The sequence below is a fragment of the Limanda limanda genome, chromosome 2 (assembly GCF_963576545.1).
Source record: "Limanda limanda chromosome 2, fLimLim1.1, whole genome shotgun sequence".
NCBI classification, from domain to species: Eukaryota; Metazoa; Chordata; class Actinopteri; order Pleuronectiformes; family Pleuronectidae; genus Limanda; species Limanda limanda.
In genome coordinates, this window is record NC_083637.1 from 16,247,058 (window position 1) to 16,260,131 (window position 13,074).

General features: G+C 43.5%; 1 protein-coding gene across 1 annotated transcript in view; it reads right to left on the reverse strand.

The window, feature by feature from the left end:
- Positions 1 to 2,287: 2,287 nt before the first annotated feature.
- The window catches only part of adgrl3.1 (adhesion G protein-coupled receptor L3.1), a 98,467-nt gene continuing 87,680 nt past the window's right edge, over positions 2,288 to 13,074 (reverse strand). The window contains exons 19-25 of the mRNA XM_061084795.1: positions 11,638 to 11,806; positions 9,636 to 9,764; positions 8,991 to 9,084; positions 5,881 to 6,009; positions 5,147 to 5,164; positions 4,219 to 4,521; positions 2,288 to 3,318 (exon numbers count right to left, since the gene is read on the reverse strand). Of these exons, the coding sequence (XP_060940778.1) occupies positions 2,717 to 3,318; positions 4,219 to 4,521; positions 5,147 to 5,164; positions 5,881 to 6,009; positions 8,991 to 9,084; positions 9,636 to 9,764; positions 11,638 to 11,806 (1,444 nt within the window). The 3' untranslated portion in view covers positions 2,288 to 2,716. The remainder of the gene's footprint in view (positions 3,319 to 4,218; positions 4,522 to 5,146; positions 5,165 to 5,880; positions 6,010 to 8,990; positions 9,085 to 9,635; positions 9,765 to 11,637; positions 11,807 to 13,074) is intronic.

Sequence of the window (13,074 nt, forward strand, 5' to 3'; positions counted from 1 at the left end):
TGTTTAAGGGTTGCAGGCTGGAGCCAATCCCAGATGACATTGGTCAAGGGGCAGTACACAGGTTACCAGCATATTCCAGGGCTGACATGTGGAGAAAAACAACCATTAACACTCACATTCACCAGCGGCAGCAACGGGCAATTTTATATTCTCCAATTAACCTAAGCTGCATGTCTTTTGGATTCAAAATGAAAGTGCCACAGACGTGCGACCCCCCACTATCTCTGGAGTTGGCTACAGACAAAGGATCTTTTTTTCAGCTGGTCTGCAAAAAATCCCTTACATGTCTAAGTGTTACGTATGGTGCTGTAAATTATCTTGCTGCAAGTGATGCTGGTCTGTTGTAATGACTTAAAATTGCTATTTCTAATAGTCAAAAGTAATATGTTCAGAGCCCCTCCTATACACCCAGCCAGGACACTGAGTTTTTACAGTTTTTATGGCAGGATTTCATCAGAGAGTGAAACACTAGTACAGAAATGCATGTAGCACATTGTCCATTGCTATATGCACACAGTATGTAATTCCTCTAATGAGCCAGAAATGCATATTTGAAGTGAAAACGCTGCGGCTCTTCAAACTTTTGTGTTTGCATTTAATTTGGCTGTAATGACTGATGGAGGCGGAAAACCACAAAGCTATGTCAGTAATTTATTTGTTGGCAAACAACTTTCACTGTTACAACAAATATTAGTTATGAGATCATTCAACTTGGAACCCATACAAAAAGAATAAATAACTAGCAATAATATTGTAATAATAATAATGATCATAATAATTTAAAAAAAGAAACAAAATTTAACCCAGTGCCACTTTATTTTCTCCTGTCTAAAGCCAGCTTCCTTTCGTCCAAGCTTGTTTTGCTAACTTTAAACCAATAAACAGATAAATAAATAATTTCTCTCTCGGGGACATGGCGCGGGGGCTTGTGGGATATATGTGCAAGCTAAACTTCATACACTTTTTAAAAAATGTTCTCCTAAATAAGTAAACATTGGCTCTCCACATTGGACAGTGCTGCTGTGTGCAGCTTTCACATCTTCAGTACACATATGGGGAGTCACTCATGGCATTTCACAGGTGAGAACCGCCTCAATTTCTCAATTTGTGGAAGCAGTGGAAATGTTCTCTCTTATTTCATTTTTGAGAAGGCCGCTTGTTATCTCAGCATCCTTTCACCTGCACAGTAAGAGCTCACCCAGCACAGCGAGTTAATGTCGATTTGTAGAACATTTGGCAAATAGATAGGATATGCTTCATAAACCGTTGTGTTCCTCCAAGTATCTGATATCTTATTTCCCCCAGACTCCTTCTTGTGCCTAAAGGGAGGAAACGCTTTCCTCGAGAACAAATCAGAAGACACTCACTTCCAGCAATTACTAAAACGTAGCATTTCCAAAGTAACTGTCTCCTCCATAAGCTATAAGCACTTCTTTTTCCCTTTACTTTCAAAACTACCCAGTGGTAAAGTATATAGTAACAGTTGATTTGCAGAATGTGAGTGACAGTGTTGCTATAAAAGGACCAGAATGAGGTGTGCGTGGGGTATATGCGTATTAATTAAGGAGTGCGTAACTGACTCTGTATTTATGAAAGAGTGACATGAGAGATAGTCCCTTGCTCGTTCTGTATAGTCTACACGTGAGAACATATCATGACTTCTCCGTTCCACAGACAAAAGGTTTGCAACCTAAAAATTGAAAAATAAAAGACTTGGTCATATGCAACATTTGTATCTGTATCTGTATTCTGTACAATACATAGAAACAGTTTGTGATTTCCTCGTAATCCATCTATAACTGAAAACTTTCACAGAAGAGAGGAGAAGAAATGGAACCCATACTTTCATTTTTTTTTCTTTTTAAATTCAGTCTGTTGTAATAGGATCTTCCTTCTTTGTTTTCAGTGGAATACACGGAACAGCCGCAGTCACTACAGCTCGAAGGAATGTTACACCAGCCCGGACAAAACTCCAGCTTAGCAGATACGCAGGAAGAAGAATTCAGTACATCAGCGTGATATGGTTACAGTTTCGGTTGTCCATTAAAATTGTTTTTGGGATGGTCACGAGTGAGAGCATATTATCGTACATCCTCCACTTGATTGGCAAGGAGTGGGGCAGTGCCTCTTTGGGGACCAGTTTGTCTATGCACACCGGAGCTGAATATCCTCCTCTGCCCTTTGGAGGGTTGGAAACGTCATCCCAGGACGTGTCTTTAAAAGTGAGACAGAGAGACAGACATACAGACAAAACAGACAAGCAGCTCCTTTGACCAGGGCTGGGGGGGGGGTCATGCCCCTGTAGTGGTGGTAGTGGAGACTATACGCTATGATCTGCTAGAGTTCCATATTGAGGAACTTGTAGGGCTACGGTCAATCCAAGATCCCAAATTAAAGTCACAGGTGGGGTAAAATTACAGAGCCCCCCCCACTTCCTTTCCAATTCTCGTCGATGTTCACAAAGTCTCTCAGAACCGCCCAGGCTCTCAGTGTGCTCCATTGATGACAATACATTCAGTCCCTGCTTTTGATATGACCAGCGATATCTCAACCGTATTGTCATGAACCATAGTTTTATGTCACACAAACACACAGTACGTCAATCCAGGGGCGGGCCAGCTCAGTCTGTCAGTCAACAACACAGAATGTTTTCATTGGGAGGTTGGAAATGTGAGTGGACTGGGGAGGGGGAAAAAAACAAGTCTCTTTATTGGCTCTATAGACTGGTTACCAGGTGGGAGGGGTCTACGGGCGGCTCCTCGGGTGATGAATCAGACTCCTCTTTGTTCCCGGACACCATGTATCCATCACTGCCACCGCGGCCCATGTGGTAGTAGGTCTGCAGCTCGTGAAGGTGATTCCTGGAGCCCAGGTTTGGCATGCTCTTATAGTAGACGTCATCCAGCTCGGGCGCCGTAGCACTCTTACAGGGCTGCAGCTCCCCCGAGCTCTCTTCCTCTCCGTCTGTAAGGCCGTTCATCTGCCCATCCGGGAGGTCCGTTAGCACCGGCATGCTGGTGTAGAGCGAGTCTCTGTGGTTGGGCGAGTGCGTCTGCTCATCGGTGTGCTCGTTGGTCAGTAGGGGGAAGAAGCTTTCGCTGGTTTCCTGGGGAATGCGCCGGGGCCTTGAGAAGCTGTGGGGGGGAGGCGGCGGTGGCGGGTGGCTGTCGGGCGGCGGGGGCCGTGGCGGCAGGAGAGGAGCGTTGAACTCCTCTCTGATAATCTCCAATCCCAGGTTCTCCTCGTGGGGGAAGGCTGCAGGGTTGTCCAGCACCATGGGCCCATTGTCCTCTTTACCGCTGCCCAAACAGCCACTGACTCCACTGCTGCTGCTGCTGCTGCTGCCGCCTGCCAGGCTCCCTGAGAGAAGAGAGCAGGACTAATGGTTATAGCATATCGCCGACAGTTAATGTTGAACACCGAGTAGCACCGCTTCCACATCGGTGATTTCAACTCATCAAGAACGTCATTTGAAGTGCAATCGATATTTTCATACACGGTGGATCAAATTACAATAGGAAAGGCGTTGCTCATGTTATCATCTGACTCGTTCACCTGCATTTCCCCAACACTTATACAAAGGGATATAATCTCACAGCTCTGGTTTTTAAGCTCGGCACTCGTCAGAGTCGATTGAAGTCACAGCAGGCCGCTCATTGAAACAGCTCTAAGAAGCCGGTGAACACCACCTGCCCAGCACAAAATGGCACTGAGCATTTAGCAGCTTTACAGCCACTTAAAGTATTTCTCTCAGGAGCAGCTAGAGATGAAAAACTGCCAACAGTAGAGTGATTACTGGACATGCCTTCAACAGGTGGCCTGACACATGAACGCAGATGAAGGCTGATCAGTCTTTGAGTCCATTGGTTATCGTCTGACGACAAATTAACATCTGAGGGCAATGTCCCACATTTAAGGTAAGGTAATCCTTTATTTGTCCCTATTGGGTGACACTTAAAGTAGCTGTCCAGATGCCATTTTGGATAATCTCTTTCCAGAGCTATTTTGCATAGGAATGCAGGTACATGAAAAAGCTGCTCCGATGTATTTCAGTCAATTTGGTTGGTCACCTCAAGGACTGTTGACCTGATGGCCACCAAAACCTGCTCAAATGTAATTGGTCTAACTAGAAACAGACACAAGACGGTTTATAAGATAGTTGTAGCAGTAGACAGGTGAGTGAGCACTAGCAAGTTTGAGGTGAAGCAAAACAGTCACCTCCGTTCGCCATGCTGCTGTTGACCAGCTTGTTCATCAGGTTGTGGTTGCGCTCGGTGGTGGACCTCTCGTGGTTATTGAGGTAGGACGGGATGTAGTTGGAGGTCAGCTCCTTGAGGATCTTCTTCTCCAGGGTCGTCTCCTTGTGGTTGCTGTGGGTGCCGTATCCACCGCTTCGGTCTAGAATCTGGACGCAGTCACTCAAGTATTCGCTGCTGGCCATGGTGTAGTTGTTGGCATGGTTACCGTTGAGAGGAAGTGTATCCATCACGCTGGAGTCTCTTGCGTTGTTCAGGATGCCCTCTGAGGAGCAAACAATGAAAAAAAATGTTTTGGTAATTATTAGGATCCTTAAAATAAACAAAGTGGATTTCTCAGAAGAAAGATTTTAATTATTGTTTGATATCGTAGCGTGTGCTGTGAATTGAGGATTTAAAAAGGTAGCAATGATCATTTCCTTGGAAGGAAAAATGCTTCAAGCGTCAATGATTCATTTAAGAGAAACCTCAGAAGTGCTTTCTTTTTCTTAATTACTGCCAGCACCACAGCAAAACTGAAGCAGTAGTTACACTCCAAATGCAAAATAAATGTTTTGAAATAACGCTTTAAGTTATTAGATTACAAATAATTTCCAAGAGCAAATATAACTCGAATTTCAATTTGCGCAATTTGCATCCACAATATTTCAATTCAATTAGTCAGTGCAAAAGCTTTATTTTTACTATAAATATAGTTCTCAAGAAATAGCATTTTTTTTAAACAGGAATCCAAAACTGTGTAACAAACCAAATAAGACAAGTGTATTACTGTGTGCACTGACTCATGATGTCTGAAAATAGACTGAAAATGTGCTTTGAGAGTGCTTTGGAGGCAGAGGGAGAGAGAAGTCAATGTTATTGAAGTAGGTGAGTATTAATTTAGTCCATACTTGTGTCCCGGTAAGGTGCTGATGGATAGCATGAGGGAGAAGAGAGAAAAGAGACACAGACGTGAGTTCTCACATAGAGAGACACAAATTTCAACAACAGTTGCACAGTAATTGGAGGCGTGAATGAAAAAAAAGAAAACCCTGTCAGATGCTTAAAATCCAGGTCTAGTTTTTCAGGGTCTCCTTTTTTACTATCTGATTTATTTATTTAACACAGAGAAAAAACATCGACACACACAAAAAACAAATTACATTTAAAACACAGCATATATATATATATATATATATAAATATTGTCCACATGCAGTATAAAGCAATACACAAATCCCAATTGATATGTGCAATGTGGCATTCAAAATGAAGCACGGTATAAAAGGTGAGCATTCACACAAAATAATACAAATATTTCATGGCTCCCGAGTAGCTTATAGATAATAGAGTGCATCTATTGCATAAAATAAGTAATGTTGTGGAGGTTTTTTACTGTTTGATACATTTATGTGCTGTGAGAACTGCCCAGTGGGTGTCCTTTGTGAGAGATCATTGCCGTGTGATTGATCGCCGTACTTGGGAGCCATAATCAGCCGAGATCGGATACGCAGCCAAAAATTGATCATGGTGGCAAACATTTCAAAATGAAATAACCATGCAAACGGAAATGCAATGTGGCGAACCAAAAACTCAAAGCGAACATTCCAAATATTAAATGTTGGTAATAGGAACATGATGCACACCTTGGGTGTTGTACATGCCCACGGCTGGGTTATTATAGACTGCCGAGTCCCCCAGGAGAGTGTTATAAGGATTGTTAGTACCATGGGGACGAAGGAGAGCATTAGTTATAAGATGATTAGCCATGGCTCCTGGTACAGGCAGATAGAAAGAGAGAGGGAGAGAGGGAGAGCGACAGCCAAGACAAGAGAGGAAGAGGAGAGGGAAAGCAACAGCCAAGTCAAGAGAGAAGCAGAGAGAGGCAATCGAGAGAAAAAAACAAAAGGCAGAGCAGAGATAGAGGTTAAAGGAGAAAGCGTGTAGACGTTGCAGAGTGGAAGTAAGTAAGAAGGGAAAAAAGGGAAGGGAGAGTGAGATGGAAAGGGAGTGTGTGGAAGAAAGAGGGAGAGAAGAGGACAAGTAAATCAAACAAGCAAACATAGTTTGAGGTGAAAGCCAAGAAAAAGCTTGACGAGTCATTCTTGCAGCCACTGCATACAGGCTGAGGGATGGGATGAGAGAGAGAGAGAGAGAGAGAGAGAGAGAGAGAGAGAGAGAGAGAGAGAGAGAGAGAGAGAGAGAGAGACACAGAGAGACAGACAGACAGAGAGACAGACAGACAGACAGAGGGAGAGACAAGGAGAACGTAGTAATGCTTGGAGAAGATTGTGCTGCAGTTCAATACGCTTGAGCAGAGAAGCATGACAGAAGACTACATGATAGTTAATGGACAAAGGGGCCACAAAAAAAGTGTTCCCAGAGCAGTTCTTCCCCAGGTGGGAGACGGATCATGTACACATTAAGACACTGCAGGAAAACAGAAGAGAAACGACCGTGACAGCTCCTGTACATTCTTCTTCCTCCTATCATCCTCACGCTACCGCTACCCCTATAAACACGGATGAATGTCATATAGCTTCAAAACACGAGCTAGAGGAGGGAAGAAAAGAAAGACACAAAACCCTCTCTGTGGTGTCGCTTTCTTTTTCTTCAGCTAAAAGAAAATACCACAATCCTTTAGAGCGTCTGTGTTTTCAGTTTGGAACGTCCAATCCCAAAACAACAAAAACTATGACAGAGTATTTGGGCCACATAATGTCACATAATGTCATATTAAGAGAATAGAGTCATAATTGATAAGAAAGTCGTTGTGTATGAGTAGAAAAAGTTGACAATTAACATAAATTTTGTTATTTTCAAGAAAAAAAATCATAATTCAATTAGAAAAAATTTGTTCATAACATTACAAGAATAAAGTTGTATCTAAATATCATGAGTTTAAAGTCGCAATTAATTGAGAAAAAAGTCATAATAGTATGAGAATAAAAACTTAACTTAGTGACAGAAAAAGAATAAAGTTGTATTTCATTAAATTTGAAAAATTAGAATAAGGAAAAATAAATTAAAAAAAAATAAGAAGAAAGGAGAATTACTTTATTCTTTGAAATCTTAAATTATATTTATTGTCTAAGTGGCCTTCATATTCAATCAAAAAAGACAAAGCCATAATCCTGAAGGTGAACACACACCTCCATTTTACTCTCTCCTAATTTCAACAAGTCAGTCCCCCATCACACTATCCAGTTTATTCCACTCCATCCTTAAGCCACAGTGTGTAGTCGTATGAGATCTACTGGCCAAGCACCTCTCGGGCTCCACACTTTAAAGTGTGAGGAGGAGGAGGAGGAGGAGGAGGAAGGGGTGTCTTAAGCCCTGCCTCACTAAGTGTGTGATAATTCAGGCGCTGACACACACCGTGTCTGCTTTAGCATCAATCTGTCATGCTAACAGCTTATTAGTGGCCTGAAGGAAGCGAGGGCCACACCTCGGCTTTGACGCTAACAAATGGTACTGTATGTGTGCAAGTTCCACTTTGTGTGTGTGTGTTTGTCTGAATGTGTGTGTCAAAATGTCTAGCCTTTTGGGTGTCTGTGTCCTCATTACCCCGGCCCTCAGACAGCCATACTCATGGGTTCCTTTTTCACAGACCATTACTGTGGCTTTACTCTGGAGGGACAGCAACAGACAGCTACGAATGTAGCGAGCTCAGCCTAATACTGATTTAAAATCTCAGTAATTACTGCAGCCTTCAGATAAGCTCGACTGAACACACAGGTGCTTAGGTGAAGAACCCTCTGCAAAACTTTGCTCTGCTGCAGCACTACCAAACATTACTTGTAATTTAGCTGGAAACTAACACACAGTCGGTCTGAAAGTGTTAATTCACCCAGAAAGTAAAGTTTTCGAGTGGAATTTGAATACCTGGGCTTCCAGACACTTGGATGACACCACCGGGGAGATATGGAAGCATTGGTTTTTTGGGCAGTTGCAATGTTCAACTCACTGTTATTCTGTCTTATTATTCTGGGGCTTACATGAGAAGTCCTTGTGTAAATTTTTTTAGTTTTTGTTCTCGTTTGTGTTACTGTTCTGTAGCAGATGTAGCGCTTTGGCCCAACACAAATATCCCCTTTTAACAATAAAGTATATTTGATTTGATATTATTTGTGTTTAAAGAGGTGGTCCCCAAGTTACTTCAATTGTTTTGGACTTGGCTGCAACGCTGTTTACTCTGGAAGTGTTTTCTGGACTCAAACATTTCACCCACACATCCATCCGCATAGTGGTGAGTAGATAATAGAGTTTTTTTTAGTGAAGCATCCCGTTATGCTCGTATCTTCGTCTGAAGAGACACGCTACTACATTCAGTTAATAACAAAGCTTTTATTAACTCTACATAATTTATAGTATAATAATAAAGGCTATAGACGTGTTCAACTAAATTATTTCTCACCCACTATGCATCAAAACAACACCATCCCAGGAAAAAGATGTACAGGAGCCATCAACACTGTGTTTCTATAGAACTCTGTAGATTTTTAATTAAACCAAAAACCGGTTTCAGTTTTGACTACAAACTTTTTTCCTGTAAAATCATCCTTTTGAAACATGATGATATTGGGATATTTACAACCTATTCAGCTTATCTGACTCTCTACAAGAACCATTATCAGAAGTTTGGACTCCCACCACTTTACTAAATGACAGCGTATGCTGTCTGGGCCTCCCGCTATTAATAAAGTAGATATGGTGACAGTGATGAGGATGCAAATGGTAGGTATCCCGTGGTTACCTCTGTTGAGCGTGGCAGAGCTGTTGATGTCTCCAGTGATGAAGGAGGACTCCTGTTTCCTCACAGTGTCATTCCACATCCGCCTGATACGACTCTATACATAGCAGAAAAAAAAGAAAGAGGCGAGAGAAATAGGTGGAGTGGGAGACGGAGGTAGAGAAGGTGTGGGTAAAGATGAAGCAGCAATGAAAAGGGCAGGAGGGAAGGAAGGGTGGGGGAAGTCAAGGTAGTGGAAGGCATGATGAGAAAAGAGGGAGAGAAATGCAGTAAGAAATATAAAAGGGGATGGTGTGCAAACGAAGGGCAAATTAGTTGCGGGAGGGAAAGTAAAGGAAAAAGTAAAGCAACGGCCAGCAAGAGAGAAACAGGTGGGGAGAAATAATTACCCATTAATGCCATTTATGCTTCATCTGCCTGTGTGTCGGCATCAAGGTGCAAGAGACGGTTTGGGCTATCTCACTTTCAACTCAGAATCCATTGATTTAAAGTCTGCCACGTCCACGTCAGACAGAGTTTCTTTTATGGCTACGATAAAAGTAGTTGAAAGCGAAAACAGCGATAACCCAAAACCCTCATGGCGTGCTCCGGCCTCACCTGAGAGTCTGCTGTGCTGTAGCGTCCGGGTGTGCAGGCAGGTAAGCTCACCTGTGAGCCTGTGGAGTAGCGGCCGGGGGTCCGCGAGGTGGTGGTCTTACTGGACGAGGAGATGGACGTCTCCACGCTCTTGCCGCTGCAGCAGTGAGTGCGCAGACATTTGCCGTACTCTTTACGCACCTGGTTAGGGGGGGGGGGGGTGAAAAGCAGGCATGAAGGACTGATGTTCCACTTTAAGCTTAGACTTTGAGGCATATTTTTTGAGATGACATACCAGAGAAAGAACAGCCTGCAGGGGCTTAACTTGATAAAGTATCTCTGTAAACTTTATTTTCTTGCTCAAAGTCTTTGTGCAAATACACACACACACACACACACACACACACACACACACACACACAAGCCTCCATACAAATGCAGACATTAAAGGATTAACTTCGCAAACTTAAACGTCAACAGGCAACCCAAATGTTGTTTCTGCCTCATAGCTCTCTGAAATGGACATGCTCCTTAGGGAGACACACAACGCACTTGCACACGCAAAACATCTGCATTTAGATCCCAATCAAGTTAGAGCAAATAGGGCCGTAATTGCTTTTTAACAAGCTCATTGGACTGGCAGACGTGTGTTGCCACGTGCTCTGTTTGAACAGCTGTGTGGCGAGTTGCTCCGTGCATCTTGGGAGAAACCATGTCGGGCCACATGCCAAAGACAACCTCAGCACTGTTCTGAGGACGTCTCTCAGGAAACGTGATCTTGTGGCCAAACACATACCTAAGTACAGTACATGATGACATCTGCACACGCACACACACACACACGCAGCACTTGTTTACCGCATACACACTTAGAACTAAAAACTCTCTGTGGGACGGCAGCCAGACGAGGGTATTAAGCATTTGATGAATTCTCTCTCTCCATATCCTACTCCTCCTCGGTACTCCCAGGCACTGACAGTGTGTGGGAGACTCTGTAAAAATATCGTAGAATGTGAAGGGTTTGCCTGGAAGCCACATATAATTCAAATTTAAAAAGTGGTACATATGTACTCGCAAGTGCCTCTAATCCTTAAGGCCAAACAAACCCAGAAACATATAAACATATAAATAGGTTGTCTTTTCAAAATGAAAGGGGCGTTAGAGGGGGAAGCTGCGTGTCAATGTGAAGGAGGTCAATGTATTAAATCACTGAAATCGCTGCCACTTAAGCCGTTTTTAGACATGAACTCAACATGGGAACAGAAATTTCCCAGAGGTTGCCTTTCACATTTTAAGAGCGCAGCAGGAGATTGACCAATTCTGACTCTCTCGCAACAACAGGAAAATGTCAGGGACATTCAGGCAAGGGGTGGTGCCCGGGGGGGGCAAGAAGGAGGCATTTTGTATCGTCAAAATCTCTTGAACTTTCCAAGCCTCTTCTACGTGAACGCCAAATCCAAAGATAATTTTTTTTTCAGTTTTTATTCAGTTTTGAGTCCGTTGTGTTGGAAATATCATCAACGCACAGAGTCACTCGCTGGTTTCAGCTATTTCCCGAAATTTTACCTGGGGCTTGCAGCAAAAGTTTGAAAAAAATAGCAACTGACTTGGAAATAGTTTTTTCTCTTAAAGCGCCCCTCCAAAAGCAGCAGTCCAAAAGCAGCTTTAGACACAAAAAACTGATACATTTCTTCTGTATGTGTACAAAAGTTTGGACAACTGGTGTTATCGAAAGTTCTGAAAAAATGCTATTTCCGGATTGATGACCCTGCCTGATGATGAAAAAACTGCCTTTTGCGTCGGGGGATGACAGAAACACTGTAAGACCGGCAGCTCCGTTTATTACCTGCTGTCAGACAGTGAAAAGTGAGCGAGAGAGTGAAAACACGAGAATCAAGCAGCCGGTGGTGTTACAGAATGACCAATCAAACCCCTGACAGCTCTGCAGATATTCTTGGTGTCCCCTGCTGATCGCTGCTCGCCATGTGTGTGTCTCTGTTTGTTTTGTATTTGTCTGCCTGTCAAGCTAACTCGTCTATTTCAGTCTATCTTGGTCTCTGTGTGTGTGCCTCACCTTCTTCTGCAGTATGCAGTGGAAGATGAAGATGAACATCCCCTGCAGCGAGTTGAAGATGGTGAAAAGGTAGGCCATGATCACGGTGCTCTCGTTGATGTACATTAGGCCGAACGCCCAGGTCAGGCCCAGCAGGCACAGCAGAGCTATGGCACCGATCACCCAGGACCTGTAAAAGATAGGCGGGAGAAATCACCCACTGGATATCCATGTCAATTTAAATTTGATTTAACATCTCATATTCTCAACAAGAGCTCTTTTAGCAATGTAACTTATATAATAAGTTTATTTTGCGGATGGCATTATAGGCAGCATAAAAAGCCTCCCTGGAAAGCTAAAGCTTTTCATCCAAGTTTGATGCATGTGGGATTTAAGGCAGGAGAAAGGGGTGAAGGAGGGTTCACTCAGCCCTGACACTGTGGGACTGGGATGGGGGGAACAGTGGGGGGGCTTTTGCCTAAAATAATTACACTCTTGCACAAATGGTAGAGACAAGAGAGAAAGGGGATTTGCTCATTTAGAAACCATCTCCAGAGACAGGCAGGGGAGGTTAGAAGCTGGCTGACGTCAGCCACTAGTAACGAGAAAGTCAAGCTCATAAGACCTTTTCCGAGAGAGATCCAAAATCTGTCATTCCTCAAAGTGCACGTCCGAGGGTAAAGAGTGTTTTCACAGGCAGAAGTGGGTCCTGAAGTCTGTTAGTGCAAAAGTGACGATAACCATTTAATGGAACCAAATTTCATAAAAGTTTTCCGAGGCTCCATTTCAAACAGAGCCTATGTAGAAATGAGTCATAAAGGTAAAATGTCAGAGAAATGGTCATGTCGAGGCATGTGTATGCATCGTAAGTCCTCGTCTGAGTGTGTGCACGTGAGAGTGAGTGTGTGTGTGGCCGTGGGAGTGGAATCGCTGGGCGTTAATAGACGGACACTACGGCCATTATAAAATGACATTTCCCAGTAAAGGTCATGGTGTCGGAGTCTGCCACAGCCACGATGACGGCTGTTAATTTGATTGGCTGACTGGGCAGTGATCACCTCTCATGTGAGACTTGAAGACAAAGAAAGGGGGTAAATAAAGAAAGGGGGAGGGCGGAGAGAGACAAAGACATAGGGCCTGATATTAGAAGAGTCAGGAGGAAGGAAGAGAGGAAGAAGAGAGTAAGTGAGTGAGACTGAGGTGATTGATTCGATGTTGCCCTCTGTGGCACCATTCAGGCGAGACAGAACCTCCAATAAAGCTCGTCTGACGACCCCCTTCAATAAAGGGTATACTCATTCCTCTCTTTTCCATCCCTCCATTCCACCTCTCCCTCCAGTGCTCCCCGAGTCATGGTTTCTCTCTCGGCTCGGCGTCCCCTTATTCACATCGCACCATTATAATATTTCAATAGCACTTTGGGTCTATAGGTCATAGGAGCTCAGAAATCACACCGAA